This window comes from Xenopus laevis, chromosome 2L, assembly GCF_017654675.1.
Source record: "Xenopus laevis strain J_2021 chromosome 2L, Xenopus_laevis_v10.1, whole genome shotgun sequence".
Lineage (NCBI taxonomy): Eukaryota > Metazoa > Chordata > Amphibia > Anura > Pipidae > Xenopus > Xenopus laevis.
In genome coordinates this window covers 144,616,149-144,642,552 of record NC_054373.1, presented here as the reverse complement: position 1 = coordinate 144,642,552, position 26,404 = coordinate 144,616,149, and the positions used below count along the sequence as shown (strand labels likewise).

Sequence of the window (26,404 nt, the reverse complement as noted above, 5' to 3'; positions counted from 1 at the left end):
CCTGGTGGCTCTGGCTTTTGAAACAATATAACGCAAGCCAACCGATTAACAGACCTGTTTTGCTGGAGGAGACTGGCTTCTGCAACATTTTTTAAAAAGTAACAACCAGGAGTTAAGCAAATGCTGCTTTCATTAGCAATTACATTTACAAATAACTTTTAAAGCACTAACTTTTTTTAATGTTGGAAAGTTGCTTATAGTTGTGTTTTCTTTTATTATGCAAAAAAAATAAAAAAAAGTCCTTTAAGACAAACACAATTTCACATAGTAATTTCACTTGGTACCTGCTCAGTTATATTTGAGTTTTTCCAAAATCAGTAAAGAAAAACCAGGAAGTAATAACGTACATGATCAGTATGACCGTTCATATACATGGTAGACAGTCTGAGATGTGCATAATCAGAAAGTTATTGAGATCCTTGACAATATTGTTAATGTTCTTTACAATTTATATCTTTCATAACTAACACCGTCAGGGATATTTGAAAATACCTCAAATCGAAGCTATCATTTGGTTGATGCGGTGACTCCTGGAGAGTGATCTCAGAACCAAACATATTTTAATGTGTATATATCATTTTTATTTAATGTTTTTCTGTTAAACAACATTTTGATGCTCATAATAGTTAATTTGGGCTGAAAAAAAAGTCCATCAACTTTAAATCCTCCATGTGATGCCAAGCGCACACACGCGCACACACATACATACACACACGTGTGTGTGTGGTGTTCACCCCATTCAGTGTTGTAAATACTGAACTGTAGCTATAAAAATGGATCATTTCATATATTTTGCAAACATCTGTGGGGCTGCATGGTGCTTTCACATTATGCTGCATACTCCCTTCTGCAAGCTGCTTTTTAGAAGACATATCCGTGTTTTATGGGCAGGCTCTGTTTTTCATTTTTTCCAGTCTCCTCCCCCACAGTCGGCAAGCCTTACAAATGCAACTACTGTGGCCGTAGCTACAAGCAGCAGAACACACTGGAAGAACACAAAGAGCGCTGCCACAACTATTTGCAGAGCCTCAGCAATGAAGCCCAGCACTTACCTGCACATCCAGGTGAATGGGGACCACAGGGAGGGAACTGCATATGTACAAGTATGTATATAATATATATGTGTATATCGCTATCTATATGTGTATTTTATACATATATATATATAGATACACATACATAGACATATATATATATATATATATATATATATATATATATAAGTCCAAAATCTGGTGCACTCAAAACAAGCGCAACTGCCTAGGTGCTGGTTATAATAAATCAATAGTAGAGCAAAAGAACCGCACTCACAGGACTTTCTGAAGGTGCAAAAACAAAAATGATGTATATATATATATATATATATATATATATATATATATATATATATATGGCTGGGATGTAAGTGGCTATTTCATTATTTATGTCTGACATCTGACTTATTCTATATTTTTCCTAATTTTGCTGACATTTAACAGCTCCAATCAAGAATCGGTCATTCTTATGGTTTCTGATACAGTTTTATTTACCATTAATAATCTTGCTTACCAACACCACATTGTCTTTGTCTGACATATTGAGATTAATACACAGTATTTGCTCACTCTTCAGTAAATACTAATAAAAACCTTTAAAAGGTATATATTTAATGTGAAGTGGTGTGGGTGTTCTTAAATTCCTGTTAACCAGCCTCACTCTAACCTCATGTTCTATCACTTGGTTGCTCTAAGTTTTGTCCTTCAAAAGCCATGTTTCAATATCTTGCAACAAAGAGATCACCAGAGGTAACCGTTCTGTCTCCCACAGTCAGTATAGAATCTTCACTCAAATTTCTCCAATATTGTCTGAAGCAGGGAGCATCGCAAGAGCAGAACGGGAACTGGGCTGGAACTTGGCCTGGGGCACAACCAAGGTGCCCCCAGATGACTTTAGATCTGGGTTGGCATCTCTGTTGCTCTGAATTTTAAGGCTCTATACAAAAAAACGAATGACTTTGATGCATAACTTGACCATAAGCACGTATAAGAGGAGACAGACATTTTTTAAAAAGGTTTTCAGTGTATTGAATGTACCTGTCAGTCTTTTTCCATCAAGCCGTAACACAAAATGCATAGGGGAATCGCTGAGGGGAATATAGCGACCCTGGTAAAGGTGGCCATACACTGAGAGATCCGCTCGTTTGGCGATGTCGCCAAACGAGCGGATCTCTCCCCGATATGCCCACCTTGAGGTGGGCAATATCGGGCTGATCCGATCGTGGGCCCTAGGGCCCAACGATTGGATCCTAACGCATGGGAAACGGGGGTCGGATCGCGGGACCGCATCAACGAACAGATGCAGCCGTGATCCGACGGGATTTTTCGTCCCATCCGATCGAGATCTGACCGACTTTCGGCCAGATCTCGATCGGTGAAGCCCGTCGGGGGGCCCCATACACGGGCCAATAAGCTGCCGACATGGACTGTCGGCAGCTTTTATCGGCCCGTGTATGGCCACCTTAAATAAAAAAACTCTCTTAGAATCCCTAAAACAAGTAAGTTTCCAATATTTATGCATTATTTCTGATAGGTCTCCTACTGTACAGTCTACCGTGTGCAGTAGGAGCCAATCAGAAGCAAGTATGCTCGTCGATGGATTTGTATTCTCTGTTCTGAATGGGTCAGCTGTGCTGAGAGAACAGGATGGCCGGCAACTGTCTAAGTTTCTTTAACAGCCGAGGTAGGACTGGCTGAGGCTGCCTGTTAAAATGGAGGAAACCAGATCGTTTATCTTTTCAACAGTAAGGAAAAAAAATAATGCATATATACTGTATTGGAAATTAACTTGTTTTTATGGATTCAACCGCCTCCTAATAACTTTAAATACAGGCACTGAAAATAATTAAATCAGATTTAAGAGCTTCTATGAAGGAGGATATGGCAGAAGCAATTCTGTTACTAAGAACAAGACTTTAGTTGATTTTGGATTGTATTTAACAGCTATATGCCAGGTTCAATTGATATACAAGTTGTTTTAGAGTTTCCATTTGCTTTTGGTTTATGTAGTTTATTTTGATTTTGGTTTAGAATTGCCAAAATATGAAAGTGTAATTACCAAAAAATGAAAGTGTAATCAAAGTAATTTGTTTTTGGTGTTACTGTTCCTTCAAAAACAGAGGAGTTGCAGTCGTAGGAATTATGTACTAACTCTGCAACCATTTTCTCTCTGCCAGTAGCGTTCGTTGAGGGGGGCGGGCCCTGGTGCGTGACGCGCAGCCGGGCCCCGCCCCCTCCGTACCGCCGAATTAGTCCGCATTTCTCAATGGCACACGGACTGCCAGGGGGCCCTGAGGGGGTGCGGGCCCTGGCCCGCTCGCACCCCCTGCCACTTGGATAATACATGTAGGGACTTTGTATGCTGAAGAATCTCATCATAACCCCTGCTGTTGGCATGTATGTCTACAGCAGGCAGGACTGGCAATCTGTGGATTCTGGCAAATGCCAGAAGGGCTGCTATAAGATGTCATAGACAATCACTTTATATTTGGCTTTTTGGGGGGGATGTTTGGGCCATTGTGTACTTGAAATGTAAGGGCTTATTTTGAATCCAAGTCCAGGCCTGGTCTGGAAGGTAATAACTAGGAATGCACCAAATCCAGGATTCGGTTAGGGATTCGACCTTTTCAGCAGGATTCGGATTCGGCCGAATCCTTCTGCCTGGCCGAACCGAATCCTAATTTGCATATGCAAAATTGCATATGCAAATGAGGTGCAGGGAGGGAAATCACGTGACTTTTTGTCACAAAACAAGGACGTAAAAAATGGTTTCCCTTTCCCACCAATAATTTGCATATACAAATTAGGATTCCGATTTGGTTCGGAATTTGGCCGAATCTTTCACGAAGGATTCAGGGGTTCGACCGAATCCAAAATAGTGGATTCGGTGCATCCCTAGTAATAACACAAGAAGAACTAAAAGCACAATAGAAATTTAAGGCCGATAAAGATGGCTGTTGGTATGTAGCTCCCATCATCTTCAAATTGCCAGCTTGCTTGATACTGGACCATGTAGCAAATTGTGAATGCTATGTTGTGCCTCATTTTACTACATAGCATTGACAAGTCAATCTCTTCTCTCCTTTCCTTCCAGGTGAGGAGATTCGAGAGCTGGAGATGGGACCAGATGCCATGATGCACCCCTCCTCTGACCTGCCGTCTTTTATGGACAGGCTGGCATGCAACCTCACAAAACGCAAGCGCTCCACTCCTCAAAAATTTATGGGTAAGAGCACGTGCGCAAGTGTGCTGGAGGGGGCACTGGTAATGGTACATATCAGGCTCCAAATTACAAAGACTGAGCAATTCTGAAATAGGTTAATACTACAAGGAATGGCTAATTTGTCTTTTGTAATTGTAAACATTGTAGCGCCTCTGTTTAATTGACGTAGACCTGTAGCACTTTTGTCTGCCTGTTGTCTGTGGATTGTGAATTAAACTGAAAAACTGACCTATAGATTGGACTGAATTGCACTTTTTGTATTATATTTACAAAAGAGTAAATTGTTTGTGTGTGTATACAAACACACATACATACACACACTATTTTTGGCTTGATAAAGGGCACGTTGCTTGCTTGAAACGTAGCCTGTGTTTTATTGTAATTTTTTTTTTTTTGTTGCATATTGGAGGAGGGTATCCACAGTCCCACTAAGAAGGCTGTGCATCTGTACATCCAACGTTTCAGCCCACATTAGGACCTTTTTCAAGGATAAGTGAATACAGTGACTCAGTGCATTCATACTCGGTTTCCCCATTTCAAAATTTGGTGCCAAATATGACATCACACATACCAAAGTTATGCATCACCAACCTTTTCACTAGGGATGCACCGAATCCAGGATTCAGCTCGGGATTCGGCCAGGATTCGGGCTTTTTCAGCAGGATTCGGATTCAGCCGAATCCTTCTGCCCAGCCGAACCGAGTCCTAATTTGCATATGCAAATTAGGGGCAGGGAGGGAAATTGTGTGACTTTTTGTCACAAAACAAGGAAGTCAAAAATGTTTTCCCATTCCCACCCCTAATTAGCATATGCAAATAAGGATTTGGATTCAGTATTCAGCCGAATCTTTCGCGAAGGATTCGGGGGTTCGGCTGAATCCAAAATAGTGGATTCGGTGCATCCCTACTTTTCACCACTAGGTGTCACTGGTACGTGGTGTCACTGGTACGTATTGAAAAGTGATAATAGGCCATTCAAACATCAATTCTTTGAAAGGACCTGTGAAATTCATACAAATTATATACTTCATATCAGAGCTGATAGTTATATTCGTTAACATAGTAACATATTACAATTCTTTGCAATACTGTTAAAACAGGCATGTCCAAAGTCTTGCCCACGGGCTAATTAGGGCCCGTTTTCAAATTTACAGCGTCCCTCAGCCTCCGTCATGAAATGAATAATAATGCGGCCCTCCAGCACAGTGCGATCAGGAATCGCCTAGCAGTAATATTTGGGCACATTAGTGAAATGATCTGCCACTTGGTCTATACTGCTGCCTGTGTGCTGAAGGTGTTGGCAATAGACACGTACTGGCACATAGTGACGCACTGCTCTCACATACTTCTTTACGGCTGAAGGTACATTAGACATACTGACGTGCCAGTACAGTAAAGTAAAAAAATATTTGACAGTGGCGCAACATTACGTGCCAATAGTGTCTATTTCTAACACCTTCAGCACACAGGCAGCAGAGTATAGACCAAGTGGCTGATCATTTCACTAATGTGCCCAAATATTACGGCTACGTGATTCCTTGTTTAACTGAGTGAAATGATGTTATTGGTTCAAAGAATGTCAGGCTGAATGGTGGCCCCCACACATTTTCACCTCACCAAATTTGGCTCTTGTTGCAAAAAGTTTGGACACCCCTGTGTTAAAATCAAGCTTACTGATGCACCAAATGACAAAATGTTTCAATAAACATCCTGTACCCTTGTTTTGGTTTGTCTCTGTGCACTCTTTATTTTTACTGTCTTATCTGTGTATCACAACATGGAGAACATTTGCTATACTACAGTTGGTGATGCATAACTTTGGCATGTGTGACATCATTTTTGGCACAAATTTTGAAATGGGGAAAATTGAGTAAGAATTCCGCCGCACACCTGTATTCAACTTCTACTGCAATGGTGGTGCTGGTCATCCGTAGGCCCGGCCGGGTCCCCTAGTAACAGTGTTTGGAAAGAGATCCGCACACACTCAATTAAATGCAGTCAGGGAAAGCACCCCTTTTATTATGCCACCAGAAATTCAAAGTTTCGGGGGGGGGGAACCCCTCCCTTCATCCGTTTCGGGGGGGGAACCCCTCCCTTCATCCTGATGAAGGGAAGGTTTCCCCCTCCGAAACGTGTGTGTGCGGATCTGTTTCCAAACAAACACTATAAATGCATTGAGTCACTGTATTCACTTATCCTTAATGTGGGCTGAAACGTTGGATGTACAGATACATACTAAAAACAATTTAATCTGCAACTTATTGGAGTGTGTGTCCTTTTGAAGATTTCTATATGTTTACTTGACCCTGCACCCACAATTACTGACACAAATCAGGAATCAGAGTGCAGAATAAGACACGCACACAGGCAATTTACTCTTTTGTAAATATACCACAAAAAGTGTCTGAGTTCAGTCCAACCTAACGGTCAGTTTATATATGTAATGCTGAATATTCCAGTACTCCACTATGTTTCATTGCTGTGCCAAAAATGCTTGTTTCCTTTCAGGGGAGAAGCAGATGCGACTCAGCCTTGCTGATCTCCCATATGAAATGAACTCCAGCTTTGAAAAGGATGTGGAGATTGTGTCCCACCACCCTTTGGACACTGCTTATGGCAATTCTTTGGCATTTGTGGGAGGTCCTATGCGCTTACCACCAACAAACTGCATTTCAGAAATTACTCCTGTCATTAGCTCTGTGTATACCCAACTCCAGCCCATGCAAGGACGGCCAGACATGCCAGGAAACAGAGAAGCAGCGGAGGGCCATGAGGACATCCCAGATGGAACACAGATACATTACAGAGGACGTAGTGAACATGGGGCTTCCCCTACTAATGGCTGCCAGGACTCAAATACAGACACAGAAAGTAACCATGAAGAGAGGGGATCCCAGGCTACCAGCAGCCGGCAAAGCCCGGCCTATGCCAAAGAGGACCAGAGACCATCTGATGGAGGGTTGCTTTTACCTTCACGATCTATGCCTGGCACAGCCAAAGAATCCCTGAGGGTGCTGGGAGAGGATGGGGTGCAAGTGAAGGTATTTAAATGCGAACACTGCCGGGTACTTTTCCTAGACCACGTCATGTTTACTATCCACATGGGTTGCCATGGTTTCAGAGACCCTTTTGAGTGCAATATCTGTGGTTACCACTGTCAGGACCGGTACGAGTTTTCATCTCATATCGTGAGAGGCGAGCACAAGGTTTAACAGTGGAGACGGAGTAAATGAAATCATGTGCAAAAAGAGCACTGTTTTTTACGAGCCTTGAAAACTGCTGCCCCATTTCCAATTTTATTTTTTGTTTCTTTGTAAAGAGACATTCTAAGCACTTTCCATTGTTTTTAAATCTCTTAATCAAATTTAGCACTAACATTATCTGCAGAAACGTTCTACCATAGAGAACTACAAATAGGATTCATGCAAGGATTAGTATCTCTGTACAAAGCTTAAAAGGGAAAGCATAACCAAAAATAAATCAGGCTTGACTGATACTAAGTATATATTATCCTATGACATTACATATTTATTATCCTTCTTAGTTTTCCTGTTTAGTGGATATTCACCTTTTTTTTTGATTCCCTATTATGCCCCATTAGTGCAAATGAGAGCACATATATGACACACAGGTGCCTGCTTTGCATTCACAATAATAAACAGTGCTACAAAACAAATTGCAGGTAAAATACATCCACTATACTTAATGCCTTCACAGGTTTCTTTCTCCTTAGACTTATTTAAGCTTAACTTATTTTTGGTAACACTTTCCCTTTACTATAAAGGCACATGAGCAGAGCTAAAAAAAACAATGTCGGACGTTCTGCTTTATTTTAATCAAAAGGTGGCAAGGCACTCTTGGAGCGCTTGTCAAGTAACACTGTTGCAGGAACTCACAAGCTTGGCTTAAGCCTTACTTTGATTGGTTCATTCAATTAAAGTGCCTTGTTGTCTTTAAGGGGTACACATGTGGTTGCAGAAGAGCATAGTTTTTGCTTAGTCAAACTTCCTGATGCTCCACAGAGGAGAAGCTGACATTCTACAACATAAAGTTGTTCTAATGCAAAGTAGCTCGGAGTCTGTTACCCCCTACTAATGCACACATCTCACCAGATGTCTCCAGCATGGTCCAGTGAAGAAGGAGGGCAGCCCAAGTTTAAGATAAAATTTGGGAAAATGATGCCCTTTTATAGTGTACTCTGGGAAAGGAATGGGAAACTATTCTACAAAATAAAACCTCTTTACTCCTCAGCACTCAGACCAGTGGTGCTGTAAACCTCCTCTATACCCTGTACTTTTTCTCTTTTGCACTGACTGTAAACAAAAATAAGAGAGAAAAAAAGCTAAAGACTAAGTACCCCCTAAAGGGGTGACGTTTTGACAAGAAAAATCCTTTTTTTTTTATCTGGCAATTATTTGATTTTCCATAGTTACACTTTTGTCTCCCTTTAGCTGCCTGATTAATGTTCAATTTGCTGCAGCGTTACACTACCTCTTGCAGTAAAACAACATGAATTCTAGGGTTTCCGCTTTTAATTTGCCCTCTTTCCCCCTGCTGACTTATGTACTGGTATTTTTTTTTTTTGTGTGTGTGTTGCATGTCGAAACACACACAGCCTGATCTTGATCAGGAACCAACAATTTCCATTTCAAGGCTTTGGAGTGAAATCTGACCAGAGCATGATAATCACTGTAATACCAGCTATGCATTAAATGTTGCTGTACAGTTATGCTTTGCTATTCTCCTAGGAAACAAAAGTCTTATGGTGAGTTGGCAATTCAAATTTATGATCGCTCCATTATTGCTATGTTGAATTTGTTTTTAGTTTAACTTGCGCTGTAATATCCTGAAGCAATTCACAACCCTACTAAATAAGGCAGATGTGCATGTTACATTGCATTATTCCTTTTTAGTTTACATATTGATTCCTCAAATCATGTAAACAACGAGCATATTGCATGCTTTTATTTCCTGAATAGGATAGAGAGCGTAAAGTAAATTCAACCCCATGCTTCATAGAATTTGTTTATAAGTTTTTCCACTGTTAAAAATGTGGGAAAACTTTTCTTTTCCCAGCTATGCAGAAATAAGATCAATGTATGGCAGCATCACTGTGTTTCCTTCTGATTATTTTTGGGATTTATCTCTCTGGCCCTTTGGTTATTGAATAGTATTCACTATCCCCCAAATGTCTTCTTCACTTCTATAATTTAATACCTTAAGTGGATAACATTTAATTCTTTAAGGATTTGATTTAGAATTTGTTCCTATTAAAGGAGAAGGAAAGTCTTCTTGCACTAGGGGGTGCCAAATGTTAGGCACCCCCAAGTGATTGTGTTTACTTAGCTAAACCCCTGGGCCAGTGTTCCTATCCGCAGAAAACTGCAACGGCCCTGGGTTATTTCAGCGAGCACCACAGAGCGATCCTTCCAGTTTCTTCTTTCTTCAAATTTCCCGGGGCCGACGCATGCGCAGTAGAACGAAATAGTCGACTTTTTGTTAAAGTTCAGGTTTTCGCTCTGCTGCACAAAGAGAGAAGAAGCTGGAAGAGGATCGTCCGTGGTGCTCGCTGGAAGAATCCCAGGCTGGTGCAGTTTTCTGCTGATAGGAGCACCGGCCGGGGGTTTCAGGTAAGTAAATGCAATCACTTGGGGGTGCCTAACATTTGGCACCCCCAAGTGCAAGAAGACTTTCCTTATTCTTTAAAGCCCTGTTTAATGCAAAATGTGCTTTATATCACATGCACAGTGGCTGAATTGCTCCTAAACTGTAACTTCGGCTTCCTAACCACATACCTTTTATCTGCAACAGTTTCTCCAGTGATTATGTATTTATTTTAAAAACTTTCAGTTTAAACTTAGTAGTACGTGACAGCCGTTGGACACTTCCATTACATACAATTTTAAAAACGAAGCATATTATCCATATAACCAAGTTCAATGTGAATTTTCAGCAGAAGTTCTTTATTTACATGTGGGATACACAGAACTAATCATCCTCCCTGCTGCTTTAAACCAAAGGTGGTTGAATTGTTTTTTTTTTTTTTATTTCAATCAAAGCAACACAAAACACCTCCAAAAATCTGTTCTTTACAGGCAATTTGTCTTGTAAGGCTATGTACAAAAAGTTTTGGCACCTCTGAAAACGAAACATATATGGTGACTGAATGAGAAAGCAGTTATAAGTGTTATCCTACACTGTGATTGCTCATCTGCAGATGTAAATACAGATGTAAATTATTCACTAATATATTTTATTTCCCCAGCAAAAGTTTAAATGAGGGAACACTAACATTAAAGGGGTCTCTGCAAAGTTGCAGCTCTGACTGAAAGGCCACAATCTGTTCTTTTAATTTACTGCTTCTCCAGTTCTTAGCAACACTACAGTCTTACACCAGCAATGTAATTGTAAGTATATGGGGTTTTTACACAAGGTTAAACTGTGAAATTGTCATGATGATATATGATCTATGGTATGGAATGCTTATTTTGAGTGTAAGTATTACCAGTGCACATGAAGGGGTAGACCTTAGTATTTCCTTTCCACATCAGTATTCCCATACATCTTAATGGATATTGAATACACCACTAATATAATTGCTTTCTTGTTCAGATCATATATTTGCATATTAGCTTTGATCCCAGAAGCTGGACTATTTTCCACTTTCTGTGGCTGTTTTATGTGATAGCAACATTTGGAATATATCTCTCCTTCCTCCATGTCTAGTTATACATTCGGTTTTCTATAGTGATCAAATCAAACACAAGAAATACTACACCCCCAAGTATAAATATGAAACCAAAAGCTTTAATCGCAAATAAAAAGCAGAAATTGTATTTATAGGTTATATTTTTCCCTTCAAATGGAAATATACTTTGTTTATAGCCAGTGTTAATCTTCCATTTATGGCAATGGCACAAAAAAATGGCAGTCAAAAAAACTGTGCACCTAGTGAGGAATGAAGTGGGTTTGCCTAAATGGACAGTTATCTGACGAAATGTATTAGTGCAGAGGTTTGGGTGAGAACTGCCCATTTTATATCAATAGATTTCCCAGGGAAATTGAAAGCTTTTTACAGTTTAGTTTAAATTTTTACTGCAGTTTCTTTAAATTAAAATGCTTTGGAAAGCGAGACAAATATCTCTTGTAGATCTGGTTGTTGGAGCTTCCAGTCCCCTTCGTTTGAGTTTACAAGTAGAAATTGGCTGGTCCTGCCACTCATCATGCCTCATTACTGTGAGTACTTCTCAATTACTGCCACAAAACACAGTGATTTACATATCTGAGGATCCATTGCCTTTTAGAGTGTAACTAGCATGAGAACAAAAATGGAATAGAAATGTCATCCTACGGATATATGAAACTTTTTAAATATAGTCCATTATAAATGTGCATAAATGTATGGTTCTTAAATAATCAACTTTCTTTATACTAAGTCCCTCTTGGCAATCTGTCTCCACATCAATAATATTTGATTATATTTAGAAAATGTCTTATTCCATTAAGATGAAGCCTATGTCACATTTGAAGTACATTTTGATACTGTATGTCTCCTTTTGAGCAACACGCTTCACTGTAATCTGGTCTAGCCAGTTGTCAAACCCTTGTATATGGATAGCAATTGCTACTGAAAGGTCATTGTTTCCCCCATAGTTTCACTGCAGAAATACCACTTGTAACGGAGACATTGGTTCATTTGATTGCACTTTTAATTGCTGAAAGATATCCTTGTGGTGTTTGGACACTCCAAGAAAGTAACTGGCCTGATCAAAGCCTACATTATCAACTAAATGCATATCTTATTGCAGTGATCCCCAACCAGTAGCTCGTGAGTAACATGTTGCTCCCCAACCCCTTGGATGTTGCTCTCAGTCGCCTCAGAGCAGGTGATTATTTTTTTTTGCTTGGATACAAGTTTTAGTTGCATAAACAGAGGCTCCTATAGGCTGCCAGTCCACATAGGGGCTAACAATAGTCAATCACAGTCCTTATTTAGCACCACCCAATAACATTTTTCATGCTTGTGTTGCTCCTAGGGATGCACCGAATCCAGGATTCAGTTCGGGATTCGGCCAGGATTCGGATTCGGCCGAATCCTTGTTCCTGGCTGAACCAAATCCGAATCCTAATTTGCATATGCAAATTATGGGTAGAGCGGGATTTCATGTGACTTTTCGTCAAAAAACTAGGAAGTAAACCAATTTTTTCCACTTTTTCCTTTCCCACCCCTAATTTGCAGATGCAAATTAGGATTCGGTTTGGTATTTGGCCAAATCTTCCACAAAGGATTCGGGGATTCGGTTGAATACAAAATAGTGGATTCGGTGCATCCCTAGTTGCTCCCCAACGTTTTTTTACATCTGAAAGATGCTCATGGGTGAAAAAGGTTGGTGACCCCCTGGCTTATTGTATGTGCAGAGTAATCCCTGTTTGCAAGTTGAAATTGATAAACCTAAGCCTGTAGGAGCTGCCATTATTTCCTTCCCTAAGTTCCCTCAGATCACAGTGGAACGTGCAACTGATTTATTGCTTGTATGTTTGACATCTGTGTAGGCAGTCAATGTCAAGGCAAGCAGTATGGCAGATCCAACACAATATACAATGCACACGTGCAAAGGGACAATGTTGAGTCTACTAAATAAGCTATGCACTTTTATTTTGTGTTCAACACCTCTAACAAACACATGGTGGGGAATTGGTCTAGTGAATGAGTTTAAAGCCAAAGTTCTGATTATGGTCAATTATGTAAAATGGTCTTCATTGTATTCCATTAAAGGGGACCTGTCCCCACACATAAAAAGCTATTTAATTTAAGTCCTTTGCAAGTTAAACATGGAACCCAAATATTTTTTTTTTAAATTAAAACATCCATACTTGTTATAAATATCTGAGCTGTCTATCAAATATTACCTGTTCCGCCTCTATGCCTCAGGCAGTCAATTGCTTTCACTTTCCATTCAGAACCTACATGTCACTGCACTCGCCACATTCCTCTTCACACTCTTTCTTTAGAGTGACAGGTTCCCTTTAAGTTGTTTTTCCTGTTCTTTATCACTTCCCAGTAGAATTTCCATTTTGGTTATATTTGTAAAGGGGGAGTAACAACCATTTCACTGTGTCTGTAGACCAGCGTATACCAAAGCTGAAACACAAATCGACGATAAACCTGTAAAGAACCTTTCAAAGCATTCATTCACTTCTCTTTAAATAAACCTCCCTGATCTTTTATAAAGCAAAGCTGAAATGTTTCTAGCCATGGATAGTCCCTGTGTTGCAGAACATGATACAGTAGGAAAGTAACTGTCCAAGCACTTGCCGATGACAATATTATAATAGTAGGGAAGGGGGTCAGTAGTTTTGCCAAATACAGATGCTTGCACTTTGCTTCTTATTTTGTAGTTATGTTTCTTAGAATAAAACAAGTCCATTAGAAATGTTCTTTTAAGCCCTCTTGTGGCATAAGGTCTCCTGTGTTTTTTATGGCCAGTAGTTCTATGACTTATAACATGGTGGCCCACGTGCTTTCCACGTTCCAGTGGGACACCCCTCCTGATATATATGTCCAGGGTGCATGAGTGCTGGTCTAGAGTGCAGATTACCAGTCCCCATTTGCATTAAGTAAACTTTGTATATGCTAAATCCAGGACATGAATTAGAAGGGCCATGCCAAAAGAATGTAGAGAGGTAAATAGGAGCAGATATTGGGGCTCTAGTATGGGCATGGGAAACAGAACAGCAGCCTAAGCCATAGGGCTAAGGCATTGAAATAACTTTAATATCTACTGGACTATAAGTTGATGCTCCTGACCGTTTTGTATATGACCCAATCAGTGTAAAAATAAAATTGGGTTAATAGGTTGTGTGAAATAAAACATGTTTTCAATATAGATACGATAGTTAAAAATCCAGTCACTCCAGCCTTTATACATTACATTTTCGGCTAACTAACTATATTAGAATTTTTATTTTATTTTGCACAGCCTATCTATTTACCCAGTTTTAATTTTACACTGAATACTGTATTACTCCAATTGAAATAGGGCCAAAATTAGTTGTGTACACAAGGAAAAAAAGGAAAATATCTTCCAAAGAAAAATTGGCAGAACAGTATTTTATTGACTTCTCCCATGGTTCACACATTAAAATCTAATTCATTTATTCATATGCATACTCTATCTTTGTATAATGCAAAACACTGACTCTGCTGAATATTCCCAAGACACGATGAATGCAAATTCCAAAACACAATTACTCATTATCTATCCTTACTACCCATGCTGTAGAGTTCAGCTTCTTGTATAAAAACAAATTAAGAATACAATGATCCATTTGTTCTTAGAGAGAAAAGTGTAAATGAATATGATTTCCATGTACTGCTGAAATAACCACATTATATTGTGAATATGTTAAATTGCACAAAAACAATGAAAGCCTGTTTCTGAATGTTGCAATTGTTGGATTCTATAATCCATAAATAGGATTATTTTCTATAGTTTGCCTTTTTTTTTTGTTACTGTGAAGGATACTGGGCATGACAGTTAAATCTAGCACAAGAATTGGTCTAGCCTAGAGGTATTCTGGACATAAGTTAAATTTAATCCCCCATTTTTCACCCTACAAGTCATATTAATTTATATAAACCCGTTTCTTCTTGTCACTTTCACACCCTAATCTTGCTGAGTGTCCTTTGTGCACCTTTAAAAGTAAAATACCCAGGACAACCCTTGGCCTTTCTTGTGCAATATGACAACATAACCCATGGCCTTTGGCTTGTGGGATGATAGATTGCATCACTGTAGAATATAGAGCCCAATGTGCCTGTAGGTGAGCCCCCACCCCCCAAACACACCCATCCCAAAAAGGTTTTGCATTTAGGGAACTTAAAGGGGTAGTTCACCTTTAAATTAACATGTTCTAGAATGGCTAATTCTAAGCAACTTTTCTATTGGTCTTCATTTTTTCTTCTTTTTTATATAGTTTTTGAATTATTTGAGTCTTTCCAGCTTCCAAATGAGGGTCACTGACCCCAGCTAAATAACAAATGCTCTGTAAGAGAACAAATGTATTGTTATTGCTATTTTTTTTATCATTCGTCTTTCTATTCAGGCCTCTCCTATTCATATTCCAATCTCTTGTTCAGATCAATGCATGGTTGCTAGGGTCATAGGATTGTTGAGTTTGCACACTGGAGAGCTGCTGAATAAAAAAGCTAAACAACTCAAAACCCACAAATAATAAAAAACTAAAACCAAATGCAAATTGTCTCAGACAACACTCTCTACATAATACTAAGGGCAGGACTAGATGAAGCGCTTGGACCCGACACGTCACAATGCGACTAAACGCATGTGACGCGTCGGATGTTTTACAGAAAACGGAAGTGAAGGACAATCGCAGGAAACAACTACATTGATCCGACTGTCAGATGAAAACGCAGCGCGTAGTTGTTTCCTGCGATTCTCCTTCACTTCCATTTTCTGTAAAACATCCGACACGTCGCATGCGTCTAGTCACATTGTGATGTGTCTGGTCCAAGCGCTTCATCTAGTCCTGCCCTAAAAGTTAACTTGGAGGTGAACAACCCCTTTAACTCCTTACAATCTTGATCCTCTAAAAATAACACAATGCTAGGCAATAAACAATTCATCTGCAAATAGGGTTGCCACCTGCCTGGCATTTTACCATCCTGGCCGATAAAATTTAAGCTTGATCCCAATGTTATTAATAGGGGAACTGCATAAAAATATAGGAAGTCCGGTATTTTTTTCAAGAAAAGGTGGCAACCCTATCTGCAAACCAATTCATCTACACAATATAAGCAATCTAACCACGTTTGTTGTTCCATCCACCTTAAACCAGAACCACTGATAAGGAATGCTGCACTTTGGCAGCTGGATTATACAGGGTGATCTATTGTTCTATGCAGTGCCTGGCTATCTGCATGTTCCTCATGGTGAAAATTAAAAATAATGGTGTTTCCTTTTTTTACAACCTTACTAATAAATATTTTTCAACATAGTAAGTGTTTTATCCCGTGAACTGTGCCAGAATGATTTAATAAATATATGAAACCACAGACTACTTCAAACTTGGAAAATATATAGCAAGTTGTAGGCGACGTGCAAGGGCTTCTAACAAGACAAAAAACACACTAATGTACATTTTCTAATTCCCACAATGTTGCTCCAGACTATGATGAAAGAACTTTCCAGTTATGCATTTGTTTTTAACACGCCATAATAAAAATGTGCAATATATCCAGTTATCCCTGTGATTCCAGATATTTTCCAGTCACTGGGTTCTCTTTGATTTTAGCATCATAACTTTTTGTTTGTGAGGTTAGGGTTGCTTTTAAAACTTGCTGCAAAGCGTTTTTGTATCTGTAACATAGTGTAAGTAAACATTTGTGTTATGGAGATAATGTATGTTTTGTATTGTTCTGGCTGAAGATCTGTTATAAATAAATAATAAATGAGTAATTTATTATGCCTCGTTTTGTTTTTAATTTGCTATTAGCAGTGTCACAAAGGCAAGGGGGTATATTTATCAAAGAGTGAAGTTTGTCACAGCGCGTCGGATCATGCCAAAAAATGTCCATGTAGTCCTACCCTAAATGTATCAATTTAGAAGAGTTTACATGGTCAACGACCCCCTCCCTGAGCTGCTTTAGAAGCCGAAAAATTCAACTTTACACTTCAATATTAGAAAAACAGTCACATATAGAAAATAGAAAGTAATTGGAAAAAGTCGTTATTTCTGGTGAACTATCTGAAAACAACTATGTGTTTGAAGATGAACAACCCCTTTAAATGACTTGCTTTTCTTTATAGGTATAAAAAGGAACCTTGTGGATGAAAGGTGTCTCATTCAACAGGCATTATTGGAATTGATATTTAGGGGCATATTTATCAAGGGTCGAAATTCGAATTCAAAAAGACCAACCTTAATTTAAAGGGCAGATTTATCAAGGGTCGAAGTTCGAAGTTAAAAAAAAGACCAACCAAATAGAGGTCGAAGTGGTCCGTATTCAGCCTACTTCGAATCAAGCAATCGAAGTGATATCGCCTTCGATCTACTTTGATTCTGAGTTTTTCCCCCAAAAAACTTTTCTCTCTCAAACTCCACCAATTGCCTCCATATAGGTTCTAAGACAGCATAAGCTAAAACAGCACTTCGGCAGCTTTTAGGTATCGAATGGTCGAAGTTTTCAAGAGACAGTACATGATAAATTTCGATATTCTAATTTCGAAGTTTTTTTTCAACTTCAAAATCGAAGTTGGACTATTCGATGGTCGAAGTACCCAAAAATTACTCTGAAATTCGAAGTTTTTTACATTGAAAATTCACTTCGACCTTTGATAAATCTGCCCCTAGGTCAAAGGTTTTTTTTTGGTCGAATAGGTCAGTTTTCGATCGAATAGGTCCGTATTCGGCCAAATTCGAATCGTATGAATCTAAGGAATATCGCATTCGATTTGAAGTTTTTCCCCCCAAAAAAACGTAGATTTTTCAAAGTCCAACAATTGACTCCAAATAGGTTCTAGGAGGTCCCCCATAGGCTAAAACAGCAATTCGGCAGGTTTTAGATGGCGAATGGTCGAAGTTGAATTTTTAAAGAGACAGTAAATGATAAATTTCAATATTCTAATTTTTTTCAAATCGAATATGGACTATTCCCTAGTCATAAAAAATAGCTCAAAATTTAAAAAAAAAATTTCATTCGAAAATTCACCTCGACCTTTGATAAATCTGCCCCATAATATTTAATACTAACTAGCAGTTAGGCAGGTTAAAAAAGTTAAAAGGTTGAACTTGATGGACGTGTGTCTTTTTTTCAACCTAACTTACTATGTTACTATGTAAGGTATGAAGATCCAAACCCCCATATACGGAGGCTTATTTATCAAAACTCTAATTTGTGAATTTTCCAAATAAAATAAATGAAATGCATGTATGTATAACTTTTCAAAGCTTTATAGGGAGACAATCTTACAGTCAGGTCTGGACTGAGAATCAAAATAGGCCCTGGCATTTCAGGTAAATAGTGAGTGTCTATGACATCTTACAGCAGCCCCTCTGGCATTTGCCAGAACCCACAGATTGCCAGTCCCGGCCTGCTTACACTATATAAAAGCACACAAAGGGAGGACAAGCAACATAATAAATACAATAGACTGGTATGGGATCTATTATCCAGAAAGCTCTGAATTACAGGAAGGCCATCTCTCAGACTCCATTTTAATCAAATTATTAACTTTTTTTTAAAAAAAAAAAAAAAGTTAAACTTTAATAATAAAACAGTGCATTTTACTTAAAGGGGTGGTTCACCTTTTAGGTAACTTTTATTATGTAATAGCATTGCCTATTCTAAGTAACTTTTCATTTGGTTTTCATTATTTATTTTTTATAGTTTTATAGTTATGTGCCTTTGTCTTCTGACCCCTGGCCGTCGCTGACCCCTTCTAAAAAGCAAATGCTCTGTAAGGCTACACATGTATTGTTACTTTTTATTACTCATCTTTCTATTCAGGCCTCTCCTATTCATATTCCAGTCTCTTATTCAAATCAATGCAGGGTTGCTAGGGGAATTTGGACCCTAGTTACCAGATACTGAAAACTGTAGAGCTGCTGAATAAAAAGCTAAATAACTCAATAACCACAACTAATAAAAAATGAAAGCCAATTGCAAATTTTCTTTGAATATCAATCTCTACATCATACTAAAATTAATCTCAAATGTGAACAACCCCTTTAAGCCAAACTAAAACATAATTAGTCTTTATTGGTGGCAAAATCTTCCTATTTGGGTTTATTTAATATTTGAATGATTTTCTTTAGAAGACTTATGGAGATGCAAATTATGGAACCCCAGGTCCCAACCTTTCTGGGTTACAGGTCCTTTACCTGTAAATAAATACACAGAGAGGTAAGAGAGGCTCTGGAAGGAGGTCCCTGCCATGTAAAGTTTCCAGTCTAAGTACATTGTTACCAAATTTGAAAGTTTGCTTATTAAAAAAAACTGTACGTTATTCACCTACAGGCAATAATTCAAAAAACTTGTTTTTTTTTTATCTTTCAATTTTGTTGTTTTCTCTTACAACTTTGATTTTGTACTAGAACTGGTCGTGGATTGGGTATTTTTCTCACTAATCGCACTATTGGATCAATTTGTAAGTTATTGCTATACATGATTATATTTTAGGCTGTATTGTTGCACTTTTTATTGGCAAAACCTGTGCATTTTGGCTTTTAGGCGTTATACAATGTAGACAGTGTGTATTATGTGAATGTGAGTATGTGACAGCCAGAGACGACACATATCAGCAGCTCCTGTACAAACACGCAGCCCACACTGCATCCTTTTCCCCACATCCACATCCCTATTCATAACTCTCATAAGAATTTCCCTATAACTTTCTTCCTAACACTACAAACGCACGTCAAAAACAATAACCGTACCACAGGTTACCAACCACTACACTAATGTGCGCATGTTCACTCTGACCACGTGATCCTCTAGGACTTAGAGAGCCTTAACTACCTATCCTTCCGCGGTGACGCAAGAAAAAAAAGTTCCAACACCGCTTGAGTACCACCTACCAAGACCGCGAGCAAGGCATTAGAAAGGCGCACAGCCAACAGAGTGGCTCGTCTTTGTCTCATCAGTGTTGCGTCATCTCCGCCGCGTAGGGATTGGCTTTATAAGGGCAGCGCGGCACCTTCCGGTCCTCTTTACAGTCCTCGAGTCCAAAATGGTGAGAGATTGCAGCCGGCAGTGGCAGCGCTAGACCGAATTATCCTTGTTTGCAAAACTCGCCCGTGTAGCATCGTTAGTTTTCAGGCCTCTGTGCTTGTCTCGAGACATATTGGGATCGGGAAAAGGGTGTTCGTCGTGCGCCGCATGGCGGGGAATACACGCGGTCTCTGACTCCTTCTCTTGGAATCCGGGCCGGCGTCACAAGCGCTGAGCGATCGAGCAATGCGCCGAGTACAGTGTCCGTGTAGTTGTGGGAAAACATCATTTGTACCTATTTTCCGCCCTCATGTTCTCCAATATCGGCGCAAGCTGTTTCCATTGATTGGGCCCTTGTGATTAAACTGGATACTCGTTACTACTGCAATGCAACACTCCTCTTTCAATACACTTATTAATCTGCCCACCTGTACTCTGCATCTTGCTGCACTAAACCCCTGTGCGTCCTGATGCTGCTGCTTTGTGACAGTCGCAGTGTTTGGCGTCACATGGGGCGTTTAGTTGGCCCCGGTGGATACAATTAAATTAATGGCTATTGCATATTTATTTGGGGTGACATTGTGTGTGTCAGCCTGGGTCTGTGCAATCATGAATCACAGGTGTAAATGTAATAAATGAGCTTCTTTTTGCTACTTGTTCTATAAGCCATAGCCACAGTCAGTTGGTACACAAACAAATGTTTGACTAGTTCCCTCAGGTTATTAGATGGTTAATTTAAAGATGAATAAAATTAGTGTATTTGTGTGGACAGGGCTATTTGTATATTTTACACATGTCTCCATTTGTCACAGTCCCCCATAGCCCTCAGAGGGTTAAGCCAGGAAACCAGTATCAGCTCTGCACTATTCTGTTTATTCCTTTTGTACAGTGTAACGGCAAGTAAGTCCTATGTGGTTAGTGGGTGTCACGTTTTGTCATACTCACCTAAGTTTTGTATTTCTTTCTACTGGTGTGTTTTAACAACGTTTCTTCTTACACAGACCAAGAAGCGAAGGAATAACGGACGCGCCAAGAAGGGTCGTGGACATGTCCAGCCCATCCGTTGCACAAACTGCGCTCGCTGCGTCCCCAAGGACAAGGCCATCAAGAAGTTTGTCATCAGGAACATTGTGGAAGCTGCAGCCGTCAGGGATATCTCTGAAGCCAGTGTCTTTGATTGTAAGTTTACACATCTGTAGTAAGGCATTAAGCTGAGCTGTTCAGTTCTGCAGGTGGTTTCTATTCACATTGGTGGGAGTGGCTCAATGGCCTGTACCTAAATGTTTTTGTGGGGACACAACAGGCTGTAAAAACTTCTTAACTTTCCTTGTTAAAGGGATACCGTCATGGGAATGTGTGTATACAGTGTAATTTAGAAATAAGAAGTAGATCATAAAAATCATGACCGAATCCCTTATACTTAAATTGGTATTGTTAATCTTTTGCAAGCTTAGTTTATCTGCATGTGATTGTACACATCTTGCTTTTACTACTTAAGACTTTTTCAGGGCTTCTTGTTTGTACAAATGGGTAATTGTGTGTCCGAGGATTCTTACACCTGCACTATTTAAATTGAACTGCTTTTTCCACTGCAGCATCTGAAAGATTTCAGAAGAATCTGCTTACCCTGCAGTAGATGCTGATGCTGCCCCTCTACTGCCCTTCTTGCATATCTCTCATCTTGGCTGTTTTTTCTAGTTCTACTGTCTGAGCCAAATGCTTATGAGCAGATTGATGCAAGTGGTTTGCTAACTCCTGCCTAGAGATGTCAAATCGTATGCATGTTGTGGGGCAGCTGTATTTGGAGGGGCACACACAGCAGCCATATAACATACTACTGACACACAATAAAAAAAAAGCTGTAGGTGAAACCATCTTGGGCTTAAGTTGCCATTTAAAGAAAATCATAAAATGAGTATAGTTGCTAATATGGAATATACATAGTTTGAGGGCTACAAAAAACAGCTTCATGTGGGATTCTTCATATTCTTAATTCTAGCCTCTGAGCAGGTGAAGTAGAAATCGGCTTGGTGCAGTTTCTGATATCCATTAAACTCTAGATTTGTGATGGAACATTTGTGCAAAATTGAATTAACTTAAAACCTTGATCTTTTCTTCCAGCATATGCACTTCCCAAGCTGTATGTGAAACTGCATTACTGCGTTAGCTGTGCAATCCACAGCAAGGTGGTCAGAAACCGCTCCCGAGAAGCCCGTAAGGACCGGACACCCCCTCCCAGGTTCAGGCCTGCGGTATGTTTCCTACCTGAAAGATTTCACCTATACTGGGCTTAACCCTCTCCCTTCTGGCCTCTTAGATCTTGCTTTGCCCCATGTTGCCAGACCTGTGGTGAAGCATATTTGGCTTCAAAAAGCATGTGTTCCTGTCTGGGCTCAGTGCTAATTCATTGGTAGGCGTATTGTTGCCCTTAACTGGATGTGTTAAGGGTAATGATCCAATGATGTTGACTGTCACAGGCACCGTTCTGTAATCTCTGTATGCCTGTTTTTTGGACTTGCTGACCCCTGCAACTTAAAGGAACAATAACTCAAAAAAATTGAGTGTTTTAAAGGATATAAAGTGCAGTTGCTCTGCGTTGGTAAAATTGGTGTGTTTGCTCCAGAAACACAACTATAGTTTATATAGACAAGCTGCTGTATAGCCATGGGGGCAGCCATTCAAGCAAAGAATACGCAGTAGGTAACAAGTTCTGAAGAATCCCATTGTATACTACAGTATTTCTGATATCTGCTGTGTATCCTGTCTTTTCTCCTTTCTCAGCTTTGAATGGCTACATAGCAACTTCTTTATATAAAGTAGATTTTCTGAAGCAAACACACCAGTTTTACCAGACTTATCCAACAGGATATTTTAATCATTTTCTCATTTTTTGCTGTTGCTGTTCCTTTAAAGGTGTTCACCTTTGCGTTAAGGTTCAGTATGATAGAGTGCTGTTCTGAGACGATTTGCAATTGGTTTTAATTTTTTATTTTTGGTCTATATCTTTTTATTCAGCAGCTCTCCAATTTCAGCTGGTTGCTAGGGTTCAAATTACCCTAGCAGCCATTCACTGATTTAAATAGACTGTAATATGCGTAGGAGAGGCCTGAATACAAAAATGAGTAATAAAAAGTAACAATAACAATACATTTGTAGCCTTGCAGAGCATTTGTTTTTAGAAACATTTGAAAGCTCCTGCAAAGTAGTAGTGAAGCTTTGACATTCTAGGATTATTTTCAGTTTGACCAGGGACATGTCCAAATTAAGTCCTTGGGTGTATCACTGGCACCTTAGGCAAAGAAAAGTAGTGGTTTTTAAAAGGGGTTCAGTATTTATGGTGGACTATAAATAAAGTTAGTCTTGCTATACACATTTGTGTAAGTGTGTATGCAATTATGTATATACAAATTCCCTGCGGACTGGATGTTGCCCCCTGCTTTCTTAAAGGCTCCATAGACTTCACTCTGCAGTGTCATTTAATCCAGCCCTCGAACATGCTAGATGAGAATGAATTGACCCACTACATGTCATAAGTTGGATAGCACTGGTCTAAGCGAATCTTTGCTATATGCACCCTAATGTTGTGTGTCAATAAGTACAGCTACTCTGTATTTCTGTGTATGTTTTGACTCATTTTGCTTAATTTATAAAGTGGCACTTTCAGATCTTCATATAAGCCTAACTTTATTTATTTTTTTTTCCCCCAGGGTGTACCTCAGAGAGCTCCTCCCAAACAAATGTAAATCCGACTGGCTTAAGATGTATCTTACGAAATAAACGTTAAAAACAATAGTCTGTCTCCATGTTAAAGTTCTTTATAATGGTAAAGATACATGTTTTGCAAAGGGCAAACCTTGTAGAAGTGCTTAAGTCTAGTGACTTGTGTTCTGTCACACCTCGGGGCAGATTTATCAAGGGTCGAAGTAAAAAAACTCAGAATTTCAAAGTAATTTTTGGGTACTTTGATCATCGAATAGGCCAAAATTAGATTTGTATTTAAAAAAAACTTCGAAAATTCGACCACTCAAAAATCTAAGTATGGTCTTTTTAAAAAAACGTAGACACTTCGCCTCCTTAAACTTGCTGAATTGCTGTTTAGCCTATGGTGGACTATTGATTACCAGAATTGGTCTGTCATTTATACTTTGGGGGATATACTACACTGGCCCCTCCCAGCAATTAGAAGACTGGTGTACAATGTTTATAGTTAATATCAAGTTAATCATAAGTATTTTGTATAGTTTGTTTGCCCAGTTGGGAGAGAGCCACCATTGCACTGCTTACACTACATGGCAATACATCTTCCATATTCTAGGTGTTCTGCCTCCCTTTCTAAGCAATGAAAGTGTGATCTCTAACTTATCGAGTTGTCTTGTGATCGCAATAATTTACAACCTCAGGAATGTCAGCAGACCGTTGAACTCAATCAGAATGGCACCTTGAAAATTGTTGAGAAGTTTAATTGAAAACTGATCTTGTAAGCAGTGAACATCCGGATAGGTCAAAAGATTATAATCTGAAAAACTCTAGCAATATACGTGCAGTTGAAAATGGGGCCTAGCATATTCTACTGGACAAGTGGAGTAAACCAACAGATAGAGGGGATAACAGGAGGAGAGATGGGACAAAACAAGGAAAAGCAAACCATGAAACAAATGATGCATGTGTAACCTGACACTAGGGATTACACTAATAATTGGACAAGCTTTCACAAGCAACACCCTCTCCCCCCCACCCTTAAGAATTTTGTTGGGCTCTGACAATTATGATCTAAATCAGGCAATTAGTTAAAATATTTTATGAATTTAAAAAAACATGCACATGTTAAGACTCTAAACTATTGGCCACTAGAGGGCTCTAAAGAATCAGGGGACAACTATAGAACTATAATACCAATGATCAGCACTCTTAATTTTTTCTCTAATAAAACAGCATCTTTTACAAAATCAGATAATTCACCCTTAATGGATGGCAAACCAGTATTGGGTTTATTTAATGTTTTTAATTGATTTTCTAGTAGACTTTAAGGTATGAACATCCAAATTACAGAAAGATCCATTAAAACCCCAGGTCGGGGGCAGCAGCCTCTTGCTTCAAGTACAGCCCTGGATTTGTAGGCACACAATTACCTCCCACACTGCGGGAGTATAACTGAGATAAGATCACAGAAATAGGGATGAGTTGACACAGATGGTACATTCTTACAGCGGGTCAGATATAGCAGATGTATGGCATGAAGGCAATTCAGATATTTGTGTGGGTCACTGTCTTAGCATCACTGCCAGGTTTATTGTGGCGTAATGTCTAGTCTGTAATGACTTGCATGGGTTTGGTGAAACCGCAGGTTGTAGTTCTGCAGGTGGCTTCCATGTTCAAGTCTACACTATTATGTATGTATATTTTGATTTGTATAGTGCTTCTTGAGAGCAAAGCACTGTACAGCAAAACAATAAATTAGTAGTAACAAACAAGGGTTCACTGCATTAATGAGTAACAATAAGTGCATTATTAGAAATACAATTGACATAAATATAAAATATAATTAAAATACAGATTAAGGTCTCATATCAAGGAGACAAAAGGATGGAGGACCCTACCGAGTGGGGCTTACAGTGTAAATGGGAGGGTAACTTATGGACACAATTTGGAGGGGTATTATGCCATTCAAGTCTCTAATGGAGGGTACAAGAGTTATCTGGATACAGCCTCAATAAAAATACCATGCCAAGCTGAAGATAAAATCGCACATTCACAACTCAATGCAATTACATAGAGATTATAAACACTGGACAAATTTGCTCATGGACAGTAACTCATTGCAAGCAATCGGCGATTAAATGCAAGTGTTTGGTTGGCTGCCACGGGTTTCTGCACAGGGGAAATTTACCCAGTGCTAATATATGAGTCAGTGTTAGCCTGCTATACCATGTTATACAAAATATACTATATAACCTGCAGATATGTTCAGGAATATTTCTTATGAGTAACTTGTATGTCTACTTATTTCTCATGCATTTAGATAATTAACCAAGCAATCGTATTGTATGTGTTTCTTTTCACAGTTGACCTTTTCCTTTACTCTGCACTCTCAAACCATTTTCCAGTAGACAGATTAGAACAGAATATTGTGTTACACATGGGTTTAAGAAGTATTTAGTTGGTTGCAAATGGTTCCACAACCTCTCTTACAGTCCTGCCTTAAATAGACCGTAAGGTGTACTTACATAGCTTGTTCCTTCCAACCACAACAGCAATGTCTCCACTAGATGCAGCTCATTATTGTCTCTAGTGCTTATAATTATACTGTATTGTTCTCTGGATTTAAATAGAGAATGCCATAGTAGAGGCCAGCATTGCATTCCGGGGGCTTTCATGGTTTTAAATGCAATATACACCTTAATTATTAATGTTTAT

At 39.1% G+C, this 26,404-nt stretch overlaps 2 protein-coding genes across 9 annotated transcripts in view; both read left to right on the top strand.

Annotated features, from left to right (window-relative positions):
- Positions 1-11,301, top strand: part of LOC121393082 (zinc finger protein Eos-like) — a 36,861-nt gene extending 25,560 nt beyond the window's left edge. For 3 of the 8 annotated variants that reach the window (XM_041582504.1, XM_041582507.1, XM_041582502.1), the window contains 3 exons: positions 915-1,064; positions 4,129-4,260; positions 6,766-11,301. In XM_041582504.1, the coding sequence (XP_041438438.1) occupies positions 915-1,064; positions 4,129-4,260; positions 6,766-7,469 (986 nt within the window). In that variant the 3' untranslated portion in view covers positions 7,470-11,301. The remainder of the gene's footprint in view (positions 1-914; positions 1,065-4,128; positions 4,261-6,765) is intronic. The other 5 variants (XM_041582509.1, XM_041582503.1, XM_041582510.1 and 2 more) reach the window with 3 other exon arrangements.
- Positions 11,302-20,004: 8,703 nt separating this feature from the next.
- On the top strand, positions 20,005-23,782 carry rps26.L (ribosomal protein S26 L homeolog). The gene is given in 4 exon segments (NM_001093435.1): positions 20,005-20,012; positions 20,992-21,169; positions 22,112-22,242; positions 23,698-23,782. Coding segments are annotated over 4 exon segments (348 nt in total). The 5' UTR covers positions 20,005-20,009; the 3' UTR covers positions 23,734-23,782.
- Positions 23,783-26,404: the final 2,622 nt, after the last annotated feature.